The 27,650-nt window shown below is 44.6% G+C and overlaps 1 protein-coding gene across 4 annotated transcripts in view; it reads right to left on the reverse strand.

The window, feature by feature from the left end:
• The window catches only part of LOC147903202 (3-hydroxyisobutyryl-CoA hydrolase-like protein 1, mitochondrial), a 183,846-nt gene that overhangs the window by 113,808 nt on the left and 42,388 nt on the right, over nucleotides 1–27,650 (reverse strand). For all 4 annotated transcript variants that reach the window (XM_087372979.1, XM_087372977.1, XM_087372976.1 and 1 more), the window contains exons 6-10: nucleotides 21,418–21,497; nucleotides 21,233–21,316; nucleotides 13,429–13,513; nucleotides 13,240–13,325; nucleotides 12,984–13,105 (exon numbers count right to left, since the gene is read on the reverse strand). In XM_087372979.1, the coding sequence (XP_087229105.1) occupies nucleotides 12,984–13,105; nucleotides 13,240–13,325; nucleotides 13,429–13,513; nucleotides 21,233–21,316; nucleotides 21,418–21,497 (457 nt within the window). The remainder of the gene's footprint in view (nucleotides 1–12,983; nucleotides 13,106–13,239; nucleotides 13,326–13,428; nucleotides 13,514–21,232; nucleotides 21,317–21,417; nucleotides 21,498–27,650) is intronic.

Raw genomic sequence — 27,650 nt, forward strand, 5'->3', positions numbered from 1 at the left:
AAAACAAATTGTTTGGTCCAAAAATAGAGTTTTGTCGTAGGAGGAGCTCCGTCTGCTGCTGCCCCCCGCCTTCGTCCGTCGCCATCAGCCACCCCTGGCAGCGCCCTGCCCCTTGGCCGCGACCTGCCCCCTTGGCAGCGCCCTGCTGCCTAGGCTGCGCAGGCTTCCCTTGGAAGCGTGTCGCCCCCCCTTGCCCGCTCGCGTTGCGCCTCCTCTCAGCCCGTTTGGCTGCTGCAGGGGCGCCCTGGTGGTCGAGCCCCCCCTTAGCCTGTTCGCGTTGCGCCCCCCCCTTCAGCCCGACTGGCTGTCCAGGTCGCGCCCTGCTGGTCGAGCTCCCCTTGCCCCCTTCAGGTCGCCCCTTCAGGCTGCCTTCTAGGCCGCCAGTAGCTGCCGTCTGCCCCCTCCCTTGCATCTCAGGTTGGGCTTCAGGGCCCTCTTCCGGGACTGTTCTGCGTGAGTTCCGGGGAGCTGTGTTCCTGGGCTGCTTCCAAGCATTGGCGGAGGTTTTTGCTTCTGCATTCAGCGGTCTGTTGTCATTCCACGCAGGCTGAAGTTGGGAGCATTCTTTAACCAGGGGGTTTTTGGGATTCTAGTGGTTGGTTGCGAGTTCTTAGTGGGTATTTTCAGCAGAGATAGCTCCTCCCCTCAGGACAGCGAAGCTGAGACAATGGAGGACACTAATGCCACTCCTGTCGCCGAACCTGAGGAGATCAAAGTCACAGTTTCTTTTCCTCCTGACATTGAGCAGATGATTGAGGTAGCGGAGGAGGGTTTTCGTTTGACGCACATCCTTGGCTTTCTCCCCGGTAGAGGCCAACAGTTACGTGATTGGGTGTACACCAGCATGGCCTCATTGGGTGTCTCAGTTACAGTTTTTCGATTGCTTGGCAGAGGGTACTTTTCTTTTGGCCTTCAGTCCACAGAGCAGGCTCAAAGAGTACTTATGAGCTCTCCGATTCAGTTTCAGAGCAGAGTCATCCATTTGTGACCTTGGCGGAAGCACTTCAGTACTACGTCCCCGAGACCGCGTCAGGTCTCTTTTTGGATGCTTTTCCCTGGACTTCCTGATGAGGTTAGCTCTTGTCACAGAGCTGTGGAGCATATGGCTAGTGTGGCAGGTACAGTCATCCCATCAGGCGCTAGACTTTCCTATGCTCAGTCACTTGCTGGTACAGGTGTTACGAGGGTCAGACTCACTTCAGAGTTCCCCCCTCCTAGACCTTTGCCTACTTTGATTTCGTACTCCACGGGAGATGGGGTCCAGATGCAGCAGAGGGTTTTGTACGAGGGGCTTCCTGATCAGTGTCTTTTCTGTCGGAAGAGAGGTCACTTTATTAGGGATTGCCCCAGTCGTAGGCCTCGATCAGAGACTCCGGATCCTTCTCATCCTACGAGAGACCCAGAGCCTTCAGTTCAGCCTCCAGGGGTCTCTGAGCCTGCTTCGACTCATTCAGCAGAACGAGAGGAGACTCCTCTGGGGGAGCCTCCAGTGGAATCAGAGGACGTGGAGGTGCCTCCAGTGGTACAGCTTTCACGGAGAGCTCGGAGGAGACCGAGACAGAGGGAGAGCCAGCAGTACGAGCAGCCCTAGGTACGAGCTCACAGATGGCAGAGAGTTGAGACTTATGTGCAGGAGACCCCGGAAAGGGGAGATGCGGAGGACCATCCGCAAACTTAGAGAGTCCCTTCCTCAGGCAGACACCTGGATTGTTGGAGGTGATTTCAACATGGTTGAATTCGCTGAAGACAAGTCGGGTCAGACAGAGGGTGGCCTTTCCGATAGGGAGAGAGTGGAGTGGGATAGTTTTGTTTTGCATGCTGGACTTCATGATGCTGCTCGATTAGACGACTTTCGTCAATTGGCAGACAGTCTTCAATTCTCTTGGTCCGGGGTTTTCCATGGCTCTCTTTCTTTGGTCAGACTTGACAGGTTTTATATTGGCCATTGGGGTCAGGCCAGAGGAGGACAGATTGGGATCCGCCCGGGTTATGTTTTATTTGACCATGCTCCAGTCCTACTACAGATTCTTCCTACCTCTCGATTGGAGAGCACAGGCTCTGTCAGAGTTCCGGACTTTGTTTTTCAAGATACAGAGTTCGTGGAACGGTTAAGAGAGACTTGGTTGTCAGTGGACACTCCTGTGGATCACGGCTGGTTGTTGTGGGTAGAGGGGGCTTTGGCTAGAGTCAGCATGGCCTGCCAGTTGAGGGCAAAAGAGGAGAAGGAAAAGCTCAGAATCAGAGATCGGAATGCAAGAGCAACACACACACACACACACACTCCTTTTCTTCCTTTTTTCCATGCAACTTACATTCTTTCCCTTGTTACCCCTTTGGTAAAACTTTTTTGACTACCTCTCCCCTCTCTCTCTCTTCAAATAAAACTTCCTCCCACACTCTCTACCCTTCCCCTCTCTTTCTTTTAATTTCCCACACACCCTTTCTCACCCCCCCCCCCCCCTTTTCCTTAATCTAAAACCTGTTTGTAAACAAAACTATTTTTTCTCCTAATATTTTCCTATTTTCTAAAAATTTCCAAAATCTTCCTAAAATTTTCCTATCCCTAATTCTCTATCTTTCCTCTCTCTCTCTCTCTCTCTCTCTCTCTCTCTCTCTCTCTCTCTCTCTCAACTTCCCCTTAGTTCTTCAATTTCCCTATTTTCTCCTCTCATTAATCACTCCTCTCTCTTTTTCCTAAATTTCCTAAGTTCAACTCTCTCAAACTTCTCCTCCTCCTATTTTTCCTCTCTCTCCCTATTTTTTCCTAAGTTTTGCTTTTCCTCTTTCCCCCCCTTTTTTTCCTAATTTCTTTTATTTTATCCTAGTTTCCTATTTCTCCCTAGTCAAAACGGGAAGCTTAGGTGACAATAAAGAGCATCTATGTCTAATGTAGCAGTTCGTGGGTTCTCTAGAAGCATAAAATAGTGTTCTTGGGCTCAGTTGAAGAATGCATCTTTAGCTCGCAAACAATCGATTTTGATATAACAGGCATTGTAGCACAACGTTTAAGTAAAATAGTCAAGTTTTTGTTCACTGGAATATTGGACATCGTGTGTCTGTACTTGTTTCAAGACATGCACTTCTAAGTCCCTAGACTTGAAATCTGTTTTATGGTGCTCGAGCACGGCTAGACTTTCTTTGGTCGGAAGAGCGCTGGTACTCAACCAGGTTCTACTAGCGACTATGTGGTACGTTGCGTCATGTTGGTGCTTTCATGCTGACTCGATCCGTCAGGTGAGGAGATTGCTCCGGAACTTCCTGTGGAGTGGTGGTGATGGTTCTGAGGACACTAGGGCCAGGGTTTCATGGGATACTATCACTTTACCCGCCTCGCAGAGATTCTGTATGCAATACCTGGTTTTAACTAATGATTTCCTAAATCACATCTTGTATTAGTTATGGCAGTCAATAAGGTGGTGGACGATAGTTGACAGCTTCTATTAGAAGCACAAAGGAGATTAAGAGCAATATAGCACTAGGATCAGAACGATAAATGGTTCTAGGCACAAGAGACATCAACAGTGACAGTAAACGTTTCAATTGGATCAGCAAGCATAAAGTGGCACATCCTCTAGAATAGATGTTGATGCTAGTTTCCAGATAAAGGCAAGCAGACTACAAAATATCTACTAGGGTAACCTTGTTTACTTAGAGGACATGTCTTCCACAGTACAATGGCACACCTACTTCGCTTGCCAATAGTAAACGATGATTCCGCATAGTCTAGATGTCCCATGCACCGTTTTACTATAAAAAGATTATATAGATTAACATTCAATCAGCCACACATCAATCAACTGTTGCTAGAGCGCTCTATTATCATCATCGCAACCATGAGCAACTTTGAAAAATTCATGTTTCTTCACGATTTAACCTAATGAGAACAAGCAAAAAGCATGATCTCCCCTTTGTATTTGCCCTCCAAACGATTGGAGTTTTGTGGTGCTCAAGCAGAAAAAGAGACCTTAAATGGCCAAAGTCTTTTCAGAATTAAGCTTCTAAGAATCTTAAGCAATGTAAGAACCTCAAAGTAAAAAAATCCTTTGAGCAGCAGCCCTTGTCACGAGGGCGTGACCTTTTAACCTTGCATGCGGGTTGCTAGGTGAGCAAAGGACCCCTAGGCATATATGAATGGGGCTGTATTAAATATTTGGGGCCATTGGAGGGCTCCAAAGAGGGCCCAAAGAGGGGGCTAAGGGCACCCAAGACGTGTGCATGCCCCGTGGCACTTTCCAAATGCACACCCCCTTACATGCATGTTGATGGAATTGGCAAGAAGGCTAGTGGAAGCACCGGGGATCAACAGAGGAGGTCCTGGTTGGATGATCGAGGCTAAAAAAGGCTGTTAGACGCCAGACTTAGATTGCGTGAGCTGAGAGAAGGATACCGTACGGCGAGCCAAGGAGAGGATCTTGTACGGCATGTGCACGGACTGTGTACGGTCTATGCACGGGCAAAGGTGTATGAAGTGCTCCCGGGTGTGTAAAGAAGAACTAATCCTGGAAAGAATTCTTGGCCGGCATAAAATAGTCATACCCGCAAAGTGTCAGTCTGACCTCCATAACCATGCTGATTATGCTCTTGTAATGCCACAATATGAGGCTGCAATCTATTGATATATGCCCATATGATCATCTATTTACGCAAATCACACAACCCCTCTACATTATATGTCAAGCACTATAGTTTTGCTAACATATTTACAGATGTACAAGTATACACAAAAGCATAGCATCCAAGATTGAAATAAAGATTGCATATCTACCTCAGGATCCAAGGAATGATCCTAACTGCCACGCAATAATAAAGCAACTTCATCTTCTAGGAAGAGAGTGCGGCTCACAGTGACTGTCGCCCAAGTAATACCCATACCTGAATTTTCAGCCAGAGTGTGCCCATTTGAAGAAGCACCTATCCAAGTACGAGTTGGAAGTGGCCTCCTAGCCGAGATAATTTTCCTTGGGGTTTGCCAACCTTCATTCAAGGATTTATCTCTTGTTTTTGCTTGAGCTATAAGAGGCATTTCAGAATTACCATTTGATGCAGAGACAATCTTAGCCTTTCCTTTATCTTGAACAACAAGAACAGGCTTATTTGTTTTGTTTTTAATCCCAGCAGACCCAGGGGCATCCTTATTTTGCAAAGAGGCAAGAATAGCATCAGGCATCTTATGTAGAGCCAAAGGGCATTGCGAAGCCATGTGACCAAATTTTGTGCATTCAAAACACGCTCCTACAAAAAGACCCCATTTAAGCTTGTAGAATGCATTGCCCATTGCCACGTTGTTCACTGTAACAGAAAACGATTCTCGGATGGGAAGTTGGAACATCAATGTCCCACAATATGCAAAATCTATTAGAGTTCCCATTCTGTCGAGGTGGACACACCACCTTTCCCAAAGAGGCCACAAATTTTGGCAGTAATTTTTCCGGGTATTGAAAAAAAATCCACCACTTCTACCCAAACTAGACAGCAGTGCCAAATAAAATGTGAAGTTCATCCTCAAGACAGTTGTCTTACTTTGTTTTATGATGGAGAGTTTTATTGCACTTATAGTCCAATGTGGGAGACCAAGGCAATACATGCACGATCTGCTACTTGAAGTAGGGGGGAGAATGCTCTAAAAGCATTTGCTTATGACCTACCTCTCTCATTATCACTTCAAAAATACCTCGAGCTGGATAATGAACCTTCTACACAAAGCATCCACCCAGAGTGCGTGTCAGCTAGTTTCCAACATCTTCAACAACTGGAATGCATCTACGTTAAAAAATTATCACTGCAATCTTGGCATTCCCTCACGGGATCCACAATATCATCCACCTCAACCGTAATACCAACCATCGGAACAAGCTCTTTCCAGTCCTTTCGGGTATCTTCAAATCCCTCATGCATAACTTCATACACTCGTGAGAAACATTTGAAGGGTCATCCTAACCCATGGCTTGCTTCTGCTCCTTGTTTTGAGCCATTCTTTCCTTGTTGAAGGTCTTATCATACTGGTAAGCAGCCATTCTAACGGAAGAAGAAGAATCTCCAAGCTTTAATACAGCACAAAAGGCCCGTGAATTAAAACGAGAAAAGCGTAAGTCAGGCTGATAGTAGCAAGTAGCCGAAACCTAGAACAGTAAAAGATGAAGGGCTAGGAAAACTCCAAAGTTTAAAATGTGCAAAAAGGACACATAGAAAGGCGAAAAACATGGGAGTATGAACTAGCGAAGAACATAGATGAAAGTATAAGGAAAAGAAGAGGTGAAAGCAAGTGGAGTAGTTAGAACCAATATAACATTGCAGAGGGTCAACAGAAGGAGAAAAGAGGGGGGAAAACAGCAGAGCAGAAATTCGTGAAAAAGAGACAAAGAAAAGAGCCCGGTAACTCATGCACACAGATACACACTGAGCAGAAACCACCACAAAGGGGGAAACTTACGACGAGATGCAGGTAGGAGAAAGCACAGCTATGGATAGAGAGCCAAAGCGTGAATGCGAGCAACCGAAAGCCTTCGCAGAGGAAGGTTGCCTAAATATGATGGTCATGGATGCCTGTCAACAGGTCATGATCGAGATGATGGTCAACAATTGGGATGACAGGTAAAGCCCCCAACGTAGGCTCGAAATGAGAATTGTCGCTGGCAGAAGTGGCGAGCAAATTCAACTACACCCCATGAAGTGGTGCAGCACCTCAGAACAGTCTGCCATCACCATGGATGTTGGAGCTCTCTCTCTCTCTCTCTCTCTCTCTCTCTCTATCTCTATCTCTATCTCTCCGCACACCTCCCATACTCTCTCCGTACAAGCGTTTGCTCTTTAACCCCATGCTAGGCTGAGCCCTTGGCCAAAACCTGGGGGTTATATATAGTCAAAGGGCGAGACAAGTTTGCACAAGTCATTTTTTATGGAGTTCCCCAAGACAAAGCTGTTCCCCTCAACTCCATCTAGCAAGAAGCCATCCTATGTTGATATGGCTTCAACAACCTTCCCCCATGCCTTAACATACCATAGATTTCAAATCTATAGGACAAGGAATTCCAACAACAATGCATAATAAGATTGACAAATGTGATGTTTATGGAGAGGTACAAGAGCATGGAGCCATAGCAAGAAACAAGAAGATCTTACGCATTGGGGGATTACAAGACAGTTGCATTAATTGTTTTGATGAGGAAGGTGAATACACTGAGGAAGAAAAGTATACCCAACTCAAGAAGGCAATACCACAAATCGAATGGGATGAGAAGGACAGGCCTTATCAATCAATCGCAAAGGGAATCAAGTACACGTCTACTTCAAAGAAAAGATTTCAAGAACCAAGATTCTCAAACAAACCAACAAGCTAAAGGGCACTAAAGTTTGGATATCTAAAGAGCTCACGCAGTAAAGCAATGAACAAAGGAAAGGATCCAATCTCAGTCTAGGCCGATTACAATAGATGATGCTACTGTAAAACGAGAAGAAAGTTAATTAAAAGTATTTGAAAGACAAAAGGGTCTGAAACTGAAAGAACCTGATATCACGAGCTAAAGGGGCAAAGCCCCTAAGCAAGCATCACCACCCATGACGAATACAAGAAAAGCCATAATCCTAACCATACCAATACATCTAGAGAACTCCCTAGACTCATGGACGGTGGCGACACTACGATGGTCACCCAAAAGTCAAGCCTAAGGGGGAGTCAACAATGCAAGAAGTTGTGGTGGCATAAAGCCAGTGATGGGGCATTGACGGATGTCTGTGTGTGTGGTCCGTTGTGGTCTCCTAGCTATGGCCCTGCAACGAACAAGTGCCATTGTCACTCTTGTCGACCGTGCCCCCGAGCTAGAAAGCATGCAGGCAAGGTCCCCGAGTTTGATCTATGCCTCAACCCGCTAGCAAGTTTGTTGTGTCTCTTGTTCTGGTCCTCGGATCCACCATCTCCCTGAGCCCTGATGGTCAATGTTGTTTGGTTGGAAGAGCGCAATGGTCATAATCTGAAAGGACTCTGGCTGTACGCCTTGATCTCACCTATATGTCTTGAACAAACGCTCCCTGTGTCGAAAGGCCTCATGGATAAAGCACGTCAGGCATCTCTGATCTAGCTAGGACAAGAGACTAGATAGGGGTCCAAAGCCCTCCCTGGAAAGATATTGATAGCAACCTCTAATCTCATCCTCCAACTCGATCTACTGATGGTCACATTAAGTGCAAATACAGCCCTCTCTAGGTATGTCCTCCACCCATCCACTCTCAATATGAAGTCGGTGTTATGAAATGTGATATTGTCTTATCGATATCTTCAAGAACTGAGCGAGATGGATCTGTGTGTATCCGGGTGAATCGATGAAACCCTCTGTTGACCTTCAAGTCACGTGTCTCGCAGAAACTAAGGAGTGCGTCCAAGTGTCGTTGGAGCCCCTTTGCTAAGGAGGAGACTAGGACCCGGCTAGGGAGCAGCCAGCCCCTCCAAGAGTTCCAATGAAAGTGTCAAGCTCATCCATCTAAAAATTTTCGCATGTATAGCAAACCAAGCAAGGAAAGAGTGATTCCCATTGGATTCGTAACCAATTGGAGGCTTCCCATGTACAAAACTGGAGACAAACAAAGAGGCAAGGAATTGTAAGACAACTATGGTAGGAAGTGTAATGTCTTGACGTTATGGCACCAACCAGAAAAGGCTGGTTTCAGACTCGGGAGTTCCCTACATAGAAACTGTAACTATGACATGCATTACATGGTATTACTGATTCCCTAGTAAATTAATCATAGGCCGTTGAACAACCCTTTTATCTACACAAAATTAGGAACCCCTTACGTAAATAGAATTCTGCAAATTTTTAAAATTTTAATGGTGGTGATGAGTGGTTGAACAGAATGCTTTGTATGCTTTACGTTTGCACGAATCCCATTTCTACAGTGTGCAATGCAATTCTTGCAACCAACTACATTTTAATTTGCACAATTCCACATACATCTATAGCTGATGATTACAATTCCGAATAAAACATTATAACTCCAAAACATTTACATCACAAAGTAGAACATTGCACAAGGAAATTGAATGCCAAAAAAATAAGAGGAGTGTATACTAATTCATAGCCCAAAAAGTGCTTGTATATACATATAGAACGAAGCCAAGCCACCTGTGGCTTCAAGTACAAAAAATAAGAGGAGTGTATATCCAAGAGAGGCACAAAGCCAAGCCAATGGCTCCCACAAATGTTCACCAACTAAAATATTGTGTACCATAAAACTCCATAAGGAGTAATTGGTACCATCCAACTTATCCTCCTATGTGAGGATGCCAAACACTTCATGGGGATTGTTATGGGCCATAACTGCCAAAGAAAACAAAATTCAGCAACTATGACAACAATATCCCTTCCTGGGATTTCAGATGCACACCCCAAAACTGCCAAAAAATCTGCCCACAATGACAGCTTACTGACAAAGCCAATCTTAGGCTCAAAATGCACCCAAAATGTCTTGCAAATGCCCAAAAGCTACCAAAATAATACTCCAAAAAAATGCAAATGCCTGCAATGTCACTCAAACTAAGTCCAAAACTACCTGCAAAGATGCCAAACAACTTGTAGATTGCCAAATTGCATCTAAATGCCAAAAGCCCCAAATTCTTGCAGGAAATTCCAACCGTAAGAGGGCAAATTTACTGAAAGCCCCAAATTTGCATTTTGCCTGGAAAAGCCCCAAATTTGCAGATTTATCTGCAAAGCCTGCAAAGCAAGAAAATCTGCCCCGAATTTATCTTCCAACAGATCCAAACAAATGGCTATCCCTGCAAAATGCACCTGCAAGTAGAACTGAAATTGTACAGCAGTCTGTACAATACGGACTGTACGATCATGTACGGAGGGGCTTGTACGGCTGTACGGCAATGTGCGGTTGTGCAGTCAGTGTACGAGAGTTGTACGATCGCATGTCTACTGGAACTGTACGGAGTAGGACAGCAGGGTGAGTACGGACGGCAAACAGTACAGCTTCGTACTGTTGTACGGACGGTGACAAGAAAACGTACGATCGTCGTACAGGTACGGACGGAACAGCACACGAGCTGTGTACGAACGAGCACATCGACAGAGCAACACAACACAGGCTGACATACAGCCATGGGCAAAGCCGTACGGACAGCGTCGAGTAGGGCTGAGCTGCTTGTACGGCTAGAGCTGAGTTGCTTGTACGGCTCAAGCTGGAGAGAGTGTAGAAGCAGGTCCGGGAGCTGGGCTCCGATGCCAAATGAAGGATGCAAGAAAGCAAGGATGCAAGAGAGCAGGAAGAGTGCAAACGTAGAATAGATAAGATAGAGAAAGATACAAAAAGCAAAAGGTTTTGTCTAAGTGACAAAACCTTATCATATCCACTAGCCGTAGTTAGGGATCTAGCTGTGGCTAGCGGAAAAAACCTCTATTGAGGGAAAAGTGCCCCTAACACACTTATTGGTCATACATTGGTCACTGCCATGAATTGTGGCGATAATTCCAACAACTTGCTCCCTCATAAAGCAATGGAAGAATTGAGAGAAAGGATGGTATAGAGCAAGGATACATTCGATGGTGGATTAGGAACTAGATGCAGTGGATTTACCAAACAAAGACCCATTAGAAAGCTAATTCCTGGATAGAATATGCCAAAAGCCTTAGGAGGAGATAATTTTTTATAGAAAAGATATCACCTCTACTGATCTATGGGCGACATTGAAGACCACACATTTGGCTCTAAAGAGGCTATACAAAGTCTAGGTTCTAGAGCTTGGATGCCATGCCTCTTTGTGATATGCTCGTATGGTCGATGAAGGAGCAATGTATGGTGTACGTCATTTGTGTTGCTTCTAGGGCAGATCTTGCATATTCTCTCTTCGTTTGTTATCAAGATATTTAATTTCTACACAACGGAAGTGAAAAATTTACTTATACTAGGGCTTAGATAGGGATCACATGCTAACCAAATTCGTGCACAAATACCAACTGTTCTTGATCTAGTTGCCTAGTCTCATAGAACGTGTTGGGTCTCCACTATACACTAATGGTATATCATCTCTCAAGTAAGAACAGTAACTAAATAACATATTCACAGTACAGGCTATTACTGACCAATGCCATCAAAGAATTTTTATTTTGCTTTGTGGATTTCCAGAAGGACTCAGATTTTGTGTGATATGCTCGTCTCACATCATGAATTCAAGACCCAAGCATCATGAATGCCATCGTGTTCGCAGTCATGGCTTTATATGAGAGATTTGCAAGCATCGTTCGTACTCCACAAGGTATGTCTGTGGAGGTAGGTAGTACCGTCGATGTGAAGCAAGGGTGCCCAAAGTCCTCCACCCTTGTTGAGTCTATTAATGAGCTAGCACCCTTCATGGACACACTCCATGGAGACATATAACCACACTAGCATGGACTCTCATCCTATCTTGCTTGAGACGCATTATGCGGCACTACATGCTTTCTTTGACAAAGGGACATGAAGTTACAGCTTGGTAAGACCAAGGTCGTGATCTTCCACACAAAGTCGAGCCATGAGTTAGTTATTCACTCTAGCAAAACAGCAGGTGGAGATTAGTAGGTCGAGTTGGCGTGCCATGACACCGGCTGCTTAGGCAAGACTAACGAGTGTGTTAGAAATCAACCAAACAAAGGGTACGCACAGCAGAAGACTGATAGAATAGCCCAGGAGCTCACACAGTTTGGTATGGGGTGTGGAATCACAAACTTCTTAAACTTATGTGCATAGCATAGGTGTGCAGACTCATCAATAGACAATGAACCAGCCAGATAGAAAAACCACCAAAATAATATATTTCCGTCCAAAGCTATGGACACAATACAAAAGAGATAGATCCAGAGTCCCACCAATGGTGTGGTCCTATGATCTTACCACAAGGTCCTTCTCCTATCTGCCGGCTATCTCTAGACTCAAGCCCACGTGCTCCACCTTGAGCGTAAGTAGACTTTCCGTCCAGATCCAAACACCTTGCTGCCCTAGAAGACAGCCAAGGTCCAGCCCTAGATGAGCTCTGTCTGCAGCAACTCCTAGTCTCCTCTGCCTCCTAGATGTAGGCCCGAGGGTGTGAGTATAGCTGCTCCTGCTGCTCCTCTGATGGCTGAGCTGTTGGATGATGAATGAGGCCCAGGGCCTCTCCTTTTATAGGCCCAAGGCCTGCCGCAAAAACTGACCAGGGGAGGGGCTAAATACCCAACTCAGTCAGCCCCTCCCTGGCCGACTTGTCTGCCACAAAATGCCCCTTTTGGGGCTCTCTTTTCCAGGGCCTTTGGCCCACACTCCAAGGGCTTTAGCCCTCCTTTCAAGGTAGGGTCCCAACCCCTTCTGTCTGCCTATACAAGGCTTGGTTGGCTGGCTCCAACCAGCCCAACCAGCCCATCCAAGATGGCCGACCTTCCTGCTGGTACACCCGCCATTAATGCGTCTCCTTGCAAGACCTGTTACAGGTCATGAACCTGCCCACATTCTCTGCCATGTGTGTCACCATCGATGCGCCTATGATCCTGCTAAATCTGCCCTCTGCCAGGTTCTCTCCAGCCACGTGTCAGCTCCGAACTGGTCCGTACTGCTGCTGAAGTCAGCCGCCCTGTCCACACAGCCCTTCTTGCTGGTTTCCGTGTACAGGCCTGTCCTCTCCATCCATGGACAGCCACATGGCACTGCTGTACCATTTCTGCCCACCATGGTGGCCCTGATCTGCCAAGTACTTCCTCTCTCTCTGGGCATACCTTGCCCTAGGTCTCCCTCCCCCATGCTCTCCTCATTTGGGGGCTTACAGATGGGGAGGTGACCTTTCCAACAGAGAGGGCATGCTTCCTCAATCCTTGGCGGGGTTGGAGACGCAGTGCTATCAGGCCCACTTTCAGCTGATGATTTAAGTCGCACAAGAAACCATAAACTCTAAGCTAGTAAAGACTCCAGTATTTTGAAAAAAAAACTCCACAGTTCGACACAAACAATCCATTAATCCAGAAGGTAAAATGAGACACCTGTGCAAAAAGCTGTCCGGATCCACCTCAATACCTTCTTCGAATCCTTCTAGAATGTGTTCTACAATATCCTCATCATCTGTGTCCAAAGAATGCAATTGATGCATAATTTCATGTATTTTCTGCATCAAATACATGTTTAGAATTTGCCACCCTGGGTTTAGCTGCTGACAGCCACACAAAAATCAGAGTGCAAAAAAATAATCACAATCAACCACGACTGCAATTAGCTTTCAAAATCATATCAAACCTGCACCTTACTATCAATAGGGTTATAGGCAAGGCCAGCCATAATCATGTCCGTTGAATCCAGTTTCTCTCCAGTCAGAGCCAAATATTCTCCTGTAGCAACAGCTTTCACCATAAGGTGCCCTAATTTCTTTGTTAATAGAATAACCAAGATTTCTAACAGATTATAGTGAGTCTCTATCAAGATGAGGCTTACCAATGGATCCTTTGAGGCATGACAACAAGAAGGAGCTTCCAGCATCTGGGTGAAAACCAATTCTGGTCTCTGGTGAAGCAAAGGCCTTACCATTCAAAAGAAAACGCAGTAGACAAGTCAACACCATCAGAACACTTGCTTCTAATTTACAAGCCAAAGGTTTTAGGGTAGAAAGCAGTCTCCGTGATAAACCCTCCACATTTATTTTTTTGTTTATATTCCTTGTGGTTGCAAGTTGTATCTATTTAAATGTTATATTTAAACAAACCTCCAAAGTCGTAACTATGTCCTTTCTATCCAGTCTCCTTTATGTTTTTTAATCTAATCATGTTTATGACAAGCTCACCCTTAGAAATAAACTTGCTCGAGATCCTTACTGCACATGTGATAAGACTGTGGCCTGCTGTTACTCGGGAATGGTTCATTGTCTATTTTTCTAATTGCATAATCGTTATCTATATTTGGCATGAAACCATCAATCCTATGCATGGAATGATTGTTTTACGGTTGAGTTTTGTGCTCTCCTATATCCAACCCTACAGCATAGCTGCATCAATCATTTGATGTAGTGCTAAATGATTGTGTTGACTCGTCATCATTGTTCATGGGAACTATTGTCTTGTCTTTGTTTGATTGATGATATTTATGTTTTCTTGAGATGCATTAGCCTTAAACGTTATAACAAAAAGCAATACATATAAGTAGCATTGAATAGCTAGCTAGGCTGCAGTCTGCTAGAGCCTAGAAACCAAGTCTCAATGGCCTAGACTATAGAGATAAAACCCACTCCAAGGTCTGTGGCCATATCTCTGCCTCGTCAATGTGATCAGCAAATGATGTCTCATCTGAATAGGAAGATGGAAAAAAAATCATCCTCAAACGAGTCCCTAGCTCACCTCTGATCTCATTCCTCCGAGTCTGCATTGTCTGCCTCCTCCATCTTCACCTCCGCCTGTTCCTTGGACTGCTGCTCTATAGGATGCTCCAAGTCTATCCCGTCACACTCATCTTTGCCTCTACGTCTTGGGAATGACAATGCTCGAGCAGCTGCATACAGGTCTCCTCGTGATCCTCAAGCTCAATGCTAATAACTACAAACCAACAATGAAGCCTGCGGTACTCCCAAGGCCAAGGCAGGTGCATGTGTAGCCTCTGCGGCAGCAAGTACTCATGGCACACGAGCTCGAGCCATCGAAGGTGTCTGGCATCGGAAACAAAGTAAATCTTGAGTCATTCCAGTCCAACCAATCTGAACTAGTCATCATGCGATGAAGGCTCTCTTTGATTTTAACCAACCTATGAAAATCGAGCCCTTTATAAGTCAGCAATAAAGCATAATTTGGAATCTGGATTTTCCAATAGTCTAGACTCTATTCCAAATTCCAATAGATTAAATGACAAACAATTAATAATTTCATGAATCATACAATTCCACTTCAAGTCCTCTTTGTCTTCCCATTTCCAAATTGCAGACCTGCAAGCTGCAAATTTGGCAAATAAGGCAAAGGAGCAAAAGAAGACTTGAAGGTTGAAGCCTTGTAGGCTGTTGAAGATCTCCTTTAGGTGCCCAGTGTACTACGAGATCCGAGGTCGCTACCACCGTCTCTTCAGAGACGGCTCCAGGCTCCTTTCCAAATTCCTCGCCTACCTAGATCAGAGATGCCTTGCGGCCTTTATTCACGAGGGGGTCTGACACAAAGAGTACTTACTCAGGCGACGAGGCTTGGCCACACCATCAGACACCTCTCAGAGCAGGATCACACAGTTCTTCCCATCGAGTAACATTGATCGTCCAGTCTCTAGCCGCAGACAGAGACCCCGACCCGGCAACCGTAGCACGACACACGAGGCATCGAGGGGACACACAGATCACTCTAAGGGACCTCCCGTCACTGTTTAGACCCGGGACACATCCCATGGGAGTCACGGTGGCTCTAGTCTTGCGTCGAGCCTCCTCCAGGAGACCGAGACGCACAGCACCCCTTGACGGACGCCAGGGTCCCATCACTGGCTATGCACCAGCCAAGGCGACATGACATACGGAGGATTTCGCTCTACTCCAGTCTTTTTTCTTTTCATTGTCACACCCAGATGTATTTGATTATGTATGATCAGACTTAGGACTCAGCACGGGTGATGATGCTCGTTTAGTAGCTCCACCCTTACTGTGATTTGTATCACGTTTTCTTTCAGTCTCATAGACCCATCGGTCTTCCGAAGACTCTAATAAATTTTCATTCTTTCTTTCTTTCTTCAACTAAAAGAAGAAGAGAGCAGCCATAACTGTTGGAAATCGGAAGAGAGAGCAGCTATAGCTTTACCTTGACGCTTGCTCTAACTTCCGAGCTGACTGTGTGGTCACTTTTAGAGTCTGGACTACGTAGGGCTCCGAGGCTACACAAGGGCGAGACGCAAGGTGAAGGGCTCAGCCTGAGCCTTGAGGGGACCTGCCTGTTGAAGAAGGGAGCAAAGAGCTGCTTACATAGGCAGCCTTGAAGCCAAGCACAGCCAACCACAGCCAAATCGGTCCTTAGTCGGCATTGGGCAGCAATCGGGTCAATTCGAGATTCGAGGACCAGGTCCGGAGTTGAAAAAGGCGTATAGATTAGAACAGGGGCCGAAAAAACGTTTTTGATAAGGTTTTTAGACTTTGGGCACCCAGATTTTTAACCCCCAAAAAAGGACACACACGGCCGTACGGATGGCGTACGGAAAAAAATTCCATACACGTATTGACCTACGAGTGGTTTACACCATGGCCTCTCATGCTTCACAATGAAACAAGGCTCTTCAGGCACATCCTCAAAGAATAATGTAAATTATTATACAGCTTTCATCAAGCTCTTCACAACTACTTTCACTCACAAATCAGATCATGTAGGGGAGAGAGCAAGTTTGAGCAACAATCCAATGTGGTGACAGCATGGATATCAAATGTGCTTGATGCTCCCTCGATTTCACTAAATTCACTTTCGCTTGAATTACTACTTGCATGATATGTTTGGCTAAAATGGCTAACTACATGTCTTAGCATAGAGTAACAAGGCTCTTTCTCTCTGAATTTTTTGGGATTGGATTGGGTCACAGGTTCTTATGGCATTTTTAGAAAATTGAGTTAAGGTCTTTGCAAAAATAGTTGATCTTTTGTTTGTTGATAACATTTATCCCCAAAGTCATTATTTTTGTAATACCTAGTAGGTTTAAACTAGGATCACCACATATTGGACATCATCTTTCTTTTTAGGGAGGCATTTCTCACTGCGAAAAAAAATGAAAAGACAAAGTCATCCTATGTAAGAAAGAGGAGTGCAAATGAAGAGATGGGGGGCACTGAACCATAAAGATCTAATGTAAATTAAAACTGAAACTGAAACCTGAAGTCGAGTATCAGTAATTCATCCATGAGATATTTGTTTGCTTTAAAATCTTGATCCTTTTTGCCTTGTGACTAATGTAAAGTTGTGTATTTGTGTCCCCCTTTGCTGGATATTCCATTCCACTTGTAGAATCCTCTCTTTGAGGTGGTTGAACTTGTCTTCTTTGTATGTCCCTGTGACTTGGCAGCCATCTAGTAATCCCCCCATGCGAAAGATCAACTTGTTAGTCTCCTGGTTTCCTGCTCTTTCACTTCTTCATAGAAAAATCTATGATAGAGATAATAGTGTGATGGGGAAAATTGGCAAGGCACTTCCTAAACTACTTATCTTGCCGATTTTATCAAGTTTGTTGTTCACATCTGCTGTTATCTCTTGTTTCATGGATTTTACTCAAGTGTTGACAATTTCCTGCACTTTAGACAGCAGTTGTGGTGTTGTTGGGGATGCACTACCCTGGTGCCGCACCTCCTTAATGACTTCTTGCTTTCCATTTCCCTCCAAATCGTGAACTTTCCTTTCAAGAGATGCAAGCCAAAGCTTGAGTCCTCGGACTTCAAGTTCTTGTTAGTATACACGTTCTTGTGGATTGGGGAGCTTCCTTCTCTGATACGTTTTCACAGCATAGGGAGGGGTCGGGGCAAAGCATGTAACAAATGAGTGCAAGGGCTTCACAAGGGTGAAAGCCATGAACTTGGGCACCTTGGGTGTATCCATATCGGCCTGTGCAAGCTGAATAACCCCTGTCCCAGTTATAATAACCCCCAAGATGGACAGGGGGGTTTTCAGCTCAGTCCAAAGTCTAACTACTGAGCTATGATCTCCCTCAAAATTAGTGCAAATCTGAGAAGGAGCTGCAAACTGAGACGACCTGAGGTTGCCAGTGAACAAGCTAAGGGGCAGCGCCACTGTGTTGCTGTTGCTGGTGGCAATAAGTTGTTGCTCTTGGTGGCGGCGGCTCGCTACGCCTTTACTACCTCCTGCTGAGCGCCACTACAGGCGGAACTGAAGAGCTGAAGGGCAAGTTATAGGCAATGGGCAGATGGGTTGAGGAGAGAGAGAGAGAGAGAGAGAGAGAGATGCATTAACGTCCTCGAGAGACCTCACGGACCAATGGGACAAAGTACACCAACTAGAAATGAAAACTCATACAAGCCATAAAGGGCTGCAGCAAAGGGCTCGCTAAGGCCCTTGCTGAGTGCTATGCTAAGCTAAACTATATAGCTCCAAATATCACAGAAAAAAAAAACTTAGTAGCTGAAACCCGGCACTGTAGTAGCTCTCCGATGGGCTACAAAGATATCACAAAAGTGAATCTGTTGTCAGAGTGGACCGAAGCTGCTCCCCTTCTGGTACAGACAGGAGTATCATTCCCAGGCTGGGCAGGCACAAAGAAAACATTCCTCTGTCTCAAACACCTCCAATGTGCATAGCATACAAATCCACTGCTCTCTTAGTATATATACTGCTCTCTCTGTCTCAATCCTCAGCTGATGGGACGAAACCCGCCTCTATCCAATAGCGACCCTCATTGCATGTGAGACTCCTCTGTCCTCGACATACTGGTGACTGATAAGGAATCCCTCCTCCGATACTCTCAAGAAGTGGTCGCGATAGAACTCGATCTTGGTGGGGAGCTTATGGTCCCCCCCCCCCCCAAGTCCGAGATGTATGGATCTAACTGCTTGATACGGTTCACCTCATCTCAAGGGATCGACTCAAGTGGCACGTCCATGCTGTACTAAAAGGATGGGAAGCATGTCCATCTGACTACCATGCCTAGAAAACCATGTGGATATACGTGCATACCATGTGTCTACCCCACTCTCTGCTAGTCGCCTGGATGACTCTAAGGCCCAGTCTCAATAGTCTCCAATGAGGTAAGTCCCAGACTCTGTGGATGAATGTCATTGTCTGAAAGATGGCATCCACCTAGAGAGGTGTCATGGTGAACTCTGCCTGTACTGTCTCATGTGGAATTGAGGGCTTACTCCGAATCATCCTAGATCCCATAGTCACCTGTAGCTGCTCAAATATCCTCCACTCTGTCATCAGTAGATCACCACCCTAGAAAGGTGTTGCATACATGGCAGTCGGCTGCACTAAAGTGTCGAAAATCCAGCTCTTCGTTGATGGATCGTGAAAGTATGCCTCGAAGCACTGTCTCTCTAGTCGGGCCAAAGCACTCTGGTGTAAAATCATTGTACTTGTCCCACCTCCATGTGGGCCCAGGCGATGGTGGCCATCTCTGAAGAACATTATAGATGATCAAGTCATGGACTACCCCCAACTGAAGTAGAGGTCACCCCTACCACCTCACATGTGGGGCGGCCCGTCTCAATATCCCGAGCTCTGCTGCATCTATAGCTCCGAAACTACGTGGGGATCTCTCATATGTCTCCCGAGAGGAGGGTGTCTCCAAGCATTGTGATGTCATCATGTATCGTCGCATATGGGCCGTGTCCCTCTATAGCAACCTCGCATGCAAAGGATGACGTGTCTGAGGGGAGGTAGCACACCGCAATGAAGATCTGTCGGACATCTGGTAGTGGGACTTGTATCCACATCATAGTTACTAGGGAACGTGCACGCCAACAGAATGCCAACCCCCTAGGGAATGAGAACGCCAAAATCCTAGGGGACGGGGACGGGGACGGGAACGGGAAGAGAACACCACTCATTAAAAAACACACTATCTGCACAATTGCTTTTGGACGAAATTTGGAGTCAGGATGTCAGGACATAAACAAAATACTGCTGATAGATGAATCGGGACTCCAAATTTGGAGTGAGAAACTTAGGATATAAACAAAATCCTAATGATAGACAAGACTTAGGTTGAGGAATGGCATAGGGTACGTTCCATAGGTGTTCTCCAGCGTTCCGCAACCGTTCCAAAAGTCTGGCGTTCCATAGGCAGTCCATAACCATTTCTGAAGGGAACGCTGTTCCAGTGTTCCACAGCTACGGAACTTGGGTTCCCTAGCAGCTATGATCCACATTTGCCGTGCATACTCCTCTCTCCGCCCACAGATATGAATGACCTCAGGTGTGTTTTGAAAAGTACAGCCACGTCCCTAGAGCCTCGTACCTCACATTTGACAAAAGGGTGGAGCTACTAAAACGAGCATCATCACCCATGCTAAATGCTAAGTACTACATAGTCATAATATGCACTACAAAGTCATAACATCAATATCATCATCATCATTGTGTGTGTGTGTGTGTGTGTGTTTACTTTGTAATATAAAGCATCAAAATTTTCACCCAACAAAAAAAAAAGTGTGTGTGTGTGTGTGTGTATGAGGGAGACTATCTTGCATCTAATCTAGACCTGTCCTACTACTCGTGATTTTCTTCCCAGCCTAGGGGCTTATCTTCATGCTTGCTTTTCTGGGATTTCCTTTGGCAGGCAGTTCTTGTTGTTTGGTAGATACGTCTCTACACTAGACTATGTTCAGTTCTTATATTGGTGTCACTATTGGGCTCAGTCGTCGTTTTATCTTGCCCGTAACATTCGGCTGTACGGGAACTCTCCAGTGGTTGTCTATCATTTCTTTCATTCTTCCCTATCAGTCTTTCCAAAATGTGCATTCTCTTAGAGATCATCCTCTGGCCCAGCTAGAAGTGTTTTGTCCTTGCTTTTAGTTTTGGAGTAGTTGTCGTTTCATTTTGGGACAGCTATGAATTTACATTCTGTGTATTTTTTACATTCGACATAATCAATTTGGGCTTAATGCATAAAAGATTGGACATTTAATTTTGGCAAACACCAATGGATTTGCATGTCATAAGCAAGATATACCATGGCCTTTTGCAGAAATTCAGAATGTAGAAAGAAAACCCATATTGTCTCCGATCAAGAAGAGCATCAAGCTGAGTAAGCATAACACGGCTAATAAGTGTAATGGCTGTATCTATAAAAAGCTCGGAGGCAGTTTCATCTACTTATGTTCGAGGAGGCCAAACACTGCCTATGCTACAGGGTTCTGAGCCAATTTATGCACTTTCCAATGGTCATGCATTGAATGCTGCCAAAAAAGTTCTTAGAGATCTCAGCAGCACTGTTACTTTTGGTTTACCTTATACTAAAAATAGGTGGCTCACAAACTTAACATGGGCACAAGACATTGATGACACATGCTCCTCCTTTTGCTCCTCACTAGGAATGGCATGCATTTCATGGCTCATCATGAAACAACAGAGGATCTCCTTTTCATCCATTGAAATTGAATATAAAACAGATATATTCTCAAAGGGTTAACCCTGTGGTATGCAATATCTAGTTATTCTATCTCCAAGATAGCGAATGACAGTCAAGAAAGCACATTTACCATCACTTTAAATTCTCTCTTCATGAAAAGGTATCATAGGCACAAAGCGTATGCATCAAAGCACTTTTACTGAAAGGAAAGGAACAAGAGAACTACAGCTCGTTCTGTTGCCAACTGGAACTGTGCATAAGATGTCAATGCAGAAGCGCCACCAATGGCAAGTCCATCCAAGACAGAGACCTGTATGCGTCAGTAAAGTAAGTAGAATATGTATTTCAGCTCCAACATCTACATTTCTCTGGTACAAGTCAAAGTAAATAATTAGACAAACGTACAAATACCTGCATTTTCTTGTAGGTGCCAAGGACATAATTCAATGTATATAGCTCTCTAAAGAATTCTCTGCACGAATCAAACTTTCCTGCAAAATTCCACGTCCAACTACATTAGAGACTAGTAGAAAATGAAAAGACTTGCATCAAAGTTAAATTCCTTTCAAATTACAAAAGGCATTAAGAAGGACAGCTAAATATATATTTTGCATGCAGAGAGTCTATTACTTCTCTTTAGTCAATTAATTACACAAGATACCACAGAAAAAGAGAAGAACTTGTAAGAGGAAAGTAAAAGTAAGCGCTATTAACAGTGCATCAAAGTCACAGCCTATTGTGATGAACATCATGGAACTAAGAAATTATGTACTCCATAGAGTACGACTTCAATAAATTCCAAAGACAAGAGCATATATTGACTTAGCCGGAATTTGCAGTATATCACAACCCAATACCTCAACTGATCGATCGCAAGAGGGGCTAGTAAGGTGAGGAGTTTCCATGTCTGCATATACCTAGATAGGAGAGATGTTAGGCAATAGATCCTGCTCCTAGCAATATTCAATGCTCATCCCACTGGTGACTTTAGGTGTGGAAGGGCAGGCCACTTAAGTCAGTCAGTCATAGCTGACATCATTTTTTGAGATACTACTCTTATTAACAATTGCTTACAGTTTGCCTCCTTAAAATGGTGGCAAATCTAGAAGAGATACTAGCTTCAATAGTAGATCCCCTACCAAGTCTTCTCCATCCAACTCTAGGCCACCTACGGACTATTCATCAACCACATCAAATCTTCTAGTTTTCTGGTGTGTTGTCCATGGAGGTGTAGCTAAAGGTCCGAAACTTGAGTAGATGAGACGAGACGGCACTTGCTACACTTGCACTATGGGCTACCAAATACCATCTAGCATTGCCACTAGCCTTGTTTCCGAGGCCAAGCACATTTCAAAAGACGGGCCATTAAGATCATCCGCCTATCTAGAGGTCCTAGGGTTGGTGACTTGAGGAATTGTATCCTGGCCCTTAGCGACAATAACCTGGCACTTACAAATGGAGCACACAGGTTGTCACCACCAATTCACTTACTTGATTCAAGGCGCCTTAGCTATCCTATCCAAAATCAGTAGGATAACCCCAATACCACACTGGAGAGCCTCTCATCCCCCTTGAGGATGACATGTGGAGACCATAGCGAAGATCATTATCTAAAGTATCTACATTTTCCACTGCAGCCTTGGGATGGGTGGCCAATACACTCAATCTATGGCCATACTAATGGTGTTGACCGATGGCAACAAGTTTTTGGACGCCTTATAGGATTTTTTGGCTTGTTTTTAATCCCTTGTACTCCCAAGTAGTTAGAGCTTATTGATGAATTCCTTGTTGGCCATTTGGACTTGTTAGGTGCTCTAGCCAACAAAGTGTTGAGCATGGGGTCTCTCTTGGGATTCAAGGGTAGATGTCGATTTTTCGTAGTTCTTCCTAGGCTTTGGGAGCAACCCTTGCTACCTAAATCCTTCTTGAGGTAGGTAGTGAGATTTCGAACCAATTAGCTCTTTTGGTGTAAAATATCCCTTCTACTAGTGCTCTTTTGGGCTGTCTTTTTTCAGTTTGTTTGGCAATGTTTTGGAAGGCCCGTTCCCTCCTTTCGCTGTGCAAGCTCCGTTTTTTGTACTGGCCTTTCTAGGAGCCTTTTGAGAGGATCGTTGTCCTCTCTGGCCTTTTCTTATCCTCCCTCCCCCCCCCCCTCCCCTTCCCCCCCTTCTTCCTTCTGGCAGCACGGTGTTATTGCTTGATCCTTCTAAAGAACAAATCTTGGTGGTGACCCTTGGTCTGGCAAGAGAGACTCACATGGCATCACCCTCGACTCCCCACAGGCCATCTACTCGACATTATCTAAACATTATGATGCTCAATCTAGAGCATAAGGTGTATATGTATGTATGCATACATGTATGTATATGTATACACACATGTATGCATGTATGTATGTATGTATACTTGTTTGTACGTATTCACATGTTTGTGTACACGTGCGTGCATGTGTGCAAGTGTGCATGAGGGTGTGCATGTGTGTGCCTGTGTACATGCGTGCGTGTGTATGTGTGCACGCGCATGCGCCAACGAGCTCAGGGCAAAGCATATAAAACGTATGCATAGCTCCCACAAGCCTGCAAAGCATGCATTGTTGTGAGCACTCGGGTAGGAACCCCACGCAAGAGGCAAGGAGCAGCTTTGGTTGCAAGCAGGTCACCCAAATGTATGAATCATTCCTTCGTTCACAAGCATTGTATTCTGCTCATCACCCTTCTAAGTCAAGTTATGCTTACGCTCATGCTTCCACTCAAGTTGGGTGATGCTTACACTCACGCTTTCTCTCATAACTCAGCATGTGTAACACCAATTGCCAATTCACTTGGTTGATCATCCATACATAGCAACATTTCATACATCTTGTAAAGACGTCAATTTGTCAATCTTGACTTTCCAAAGATGTTTTGTTATGTAGTGTCCTAGTGAAGTATGATGATTTCTCCTGGATTCTCTTTCTTGATAGAGTCCAGACATCTACACAAGTACTTTTCCCCTTTCTTCAATCTTGACTTGTCCCTTTTTAATTTATTTTCTTCTTGAAGGCACATTGCAATGTGTTTAACACACATTGGATGTAGTGAGTCCATCTATATAACTTTTTATATTTTTTCAAGTCTTAACTTTGCATCTGTGATTCTACGCAAGTTCTGTATTCTTCTTTTTTGGGACTTTATTTTTTAAGGCGCATACTACATTGCAAATTGCAATGTACATTCTAACCTGTGCATACAATACAAGAAACATATACATATTGGCTGAGTATTCAGCCTTGTGGGATATTCGTTTTGCCTTCTGTACTTCAGGTATTAAGATTCAAGATGCCACATAAGCTACGAGCATTACATGTGTTGATGTCAACCCCCGTCTAGGCTCAACATGATGTCGATCACACAAATTGCAAAAAAACATATTGAATTTAATTATGAAAAGGACCACCCTTTATACTAAATGTGCCATGATTTGATGCACATAAAGTATGATCAGAACATTTTTAATGTAATTGTGAAATGCAGCAGCCTTTACCTTGAAACCCTTGCTTTTATTAGGTGTTAGATGGTATGACTACTCATCCATAATCCATGAGCCTTGCAGATTCATGCAAAATAAAATCCTGCCATGGATGGTGGCAATAGAATGTGCCTTGCTATGCAACAACATCAGCCAATTCTATCTACTATAAGATCTACGTGTGTGTAAGATGTGCTAGATGGCATCATATTATTATACCTTCTGCATGGATATAATATAATTTAATCTATGTCCTATAGAAGTGTCAATTATCAGACATCAAACTCTGTTACTACGCTGAAAAACCATTTTGGGGGTGGAGGAGAAGGCATACATGCTTTGTCCAAACGTCCCCCACGAGACTTATGCCGACATGAGGAAGATGCTTGATACATTGAAAAGGAAATAGGAGGATTCAGCCCTCCAAGGCATCCAAGGGATTAATGTGCATATGCCTAGGAGCAAGAAAAGTAAAAAAGCAAACGAGAAAGAGGTTGGTGTCTTGACAAGTGTCCACAGACAACTCTATCTGAAACCAGCCTCAAAGTCCCAACAAGAGGGTGGTAAAGAAGACTTAAAAGACGATTAACCAACCAAAGCCTTCACACTTGAATATTCAGAAAGTAAAGCAAACACTTGGAGACTCCAACAAATAAATTACACAATGAACGCAAACTCACTTGCATTCAGGCTCTTCCCACTCTCAGTGGGCATGAGTATCCCAAGCATTAGCCCTACTGGGCCCTACTCTCAAATCCCAATGACAATAGACATCCATTTCAATGCAAACACTTGCATAAAACTTGGGAGCTGTTGCTAGCAGCCCATACGGGGTCACACAGCTCCCCAAACTGCCACAAGTGTCCACTAACTCACTCAAGTACCCAACCAATGGGTGATAGCATAGTTAACCTGCCCATAATCCTTAAGAGCATGAACTTGCTTTGCAAGCATTCACCGTGTATCACCCTGCCAAGCAAGTCTCTCCAATACAACTCAGCAAATAGGAATCACAACAAGACCTGTGTGATCTCTTCACCAGCCCAGAGCTCAGCCAAGCTCATTCATGAGCTAATGCACACCATTCATGAGCTTATCCACAACCTACCAAGCTGAAAACCCTCTCAATCAGCCACGCTGGCAGCAGCCGTACAAATGCAAGTGAATGACAGCCGTACAGCCCGTACAACCTTGCAATACTTCACAGCCCATGCTCATCAAAAAGCCCGTACAGCACTGCCACACCCTTCCGTACAGCTCGTACAAGCACCATTGAATGATTGTGTACGGACTGTCCGTATTGCTCCATCTGTACGCGTCAATCAGCTCCAACCGTATGCCAGTCCATACACGCAGCAATCACTCAGAACCGTACGGCGGCCTCACGTCCTTCCAAGGTCTTCCTTGCCACTTTGGTTTGCATGGGCATACCACGTGGCAGCCCACGTTTTGGATTGCCCCCCAAGGCCTTTAATTTACCCCTAGGTCCTATGGGGTCAAAACAATGACCAACTTAAAATTTAATTTGCCCCTTGCCCCTTCTAGTGGGACCAAACCAAAGGCCAACTTGGGTCCTAAGGGTACTTTGCCCCCTCTTAAATCTCTCATTTACCCCAAGGCACAATTCCCTAGGGGGGAAAGCATGATTACCAAGTAAGACAGCATATATGATTGTTTAGAATCTAGGATAGCAATCCATATAAACTACAAAACCATCTCATAGTGACTAGTACACTGATCATAGAAATCCCAAGGCACATATACTGTCAACAACAAGTAGTATCTCAGATGAAACATACAAACTTACCAAGCGACCTCTAGATATCTGACCTGTCTGCAGAAAAACAGAGGAGGTATTACCTCTCTCTTGAGCATCAGGCAATGCTCTAGACCTATGCTCTAATAAGCCTGAAGGAGCCACAACCAAAGTCGGCTCAAGCTGAAAAGCTTCTAGATAGAGCTATAATAGCTCAGGTGCTAGATCATCCTCTTCCAGCCACTTTGCATGCAATGAAGAATAATTTTGGAATTTCACCAAGTAGCGGTGGGAAACTCTATCTCTAATCTTCCTTTCCTTATGTGCCAAAATCTGCTCTGGAACTAGGATCTCATCCAGGTCCTCAACTCTGGCACATCGACCTTGAAAGGCTTAAAGAGACTAGCCTAGCAAGGAAATCTTTGTGAATCCTCCAATGATCCAATAGCTTCAACCTATAAGCTACATCACTTAACTTCTCTCAAACTTGAAAAGCTCCATAATATCTCATGCTGAGCTTGGAGAACAACCGGTCTTTGCCCCTCTTATTTTTCAGCCTTGCCTTTTCAAAACGCAAAAGAACCCAATCACCTTCGTTAAATATTAATTCACAACAGTGACGATCAGCTGCCTTCTTTTGCTTTGCCTGAGTCTTCTGGAGAGTTTGTTTCACCTACTTATATGCCACATCCATGCTTTCAACATACTTATCAGCCTCAAAATTCTTATCTTTAGTATGCAAGATAGGCGGGACTTTTCTGCCTCCTTCCACTATTTCAAAAGGAGCTTTCCCAGTGGAAGTATGCACAGTATTGTTATAAGCAAATTCCACTAAGGGCAAAGACTGATCCCATTGTGTCTTATGCTCAGACACATAACATTTCAGCGAGTCAAGAGCAATGGAAATAGCCTCTTCGGACTGCCCATCTGACTGAGGATGAAAAGAAGATGAGAATCTCAATGTAGTGCCCATATTCTTAAAGAACCCTCTCCAAAAGAGACTCATCATACGCGGATCTATTTCACTCACGATAGACTGAGGCATTCCATGATATTTGAAAATGTTCTACATGAACAAGCTTGCTATGTGATCCGCTGTAATTTTCTTCCTCACCGGAATGTAGTGTGCCTCCTTGCTGCATCGGCATATAATAGTCCAAAGGCTATCATTCTCCGTAGGTGTCCTAGGAAGATCAAATATGAAATCCATGGCAATGCTCTCCCACAGTCTATCTGGGATTGGCAATGGCTGCAACAACCCACGTGTCTTCTGCCGGTCAAACTTGACCTTCTAGCAAATGATGCATGTTCTAACAAAGACATCCACACCCGTCTCAAAGCAAGACAATGGAAAAAGTGCTCCATTGCTTTCATCGTAGCA

This window comes from Dipteris shenzhenensis, chromosome 3 (genome assembly GCF_047967505.1).
Source record: "Dipteris shenzhenensis isolate YYH24624 ecotype China chromosome 3, Dip_SZ_1.0, whole genome shotgun sequence".
NCBI lineage: Eukaryota > Viridiplantae > Streptophyta > Polypodiopsida > Gleicheniales > Dipteridaceae > Dipteris > Dipteris shenzhenensis.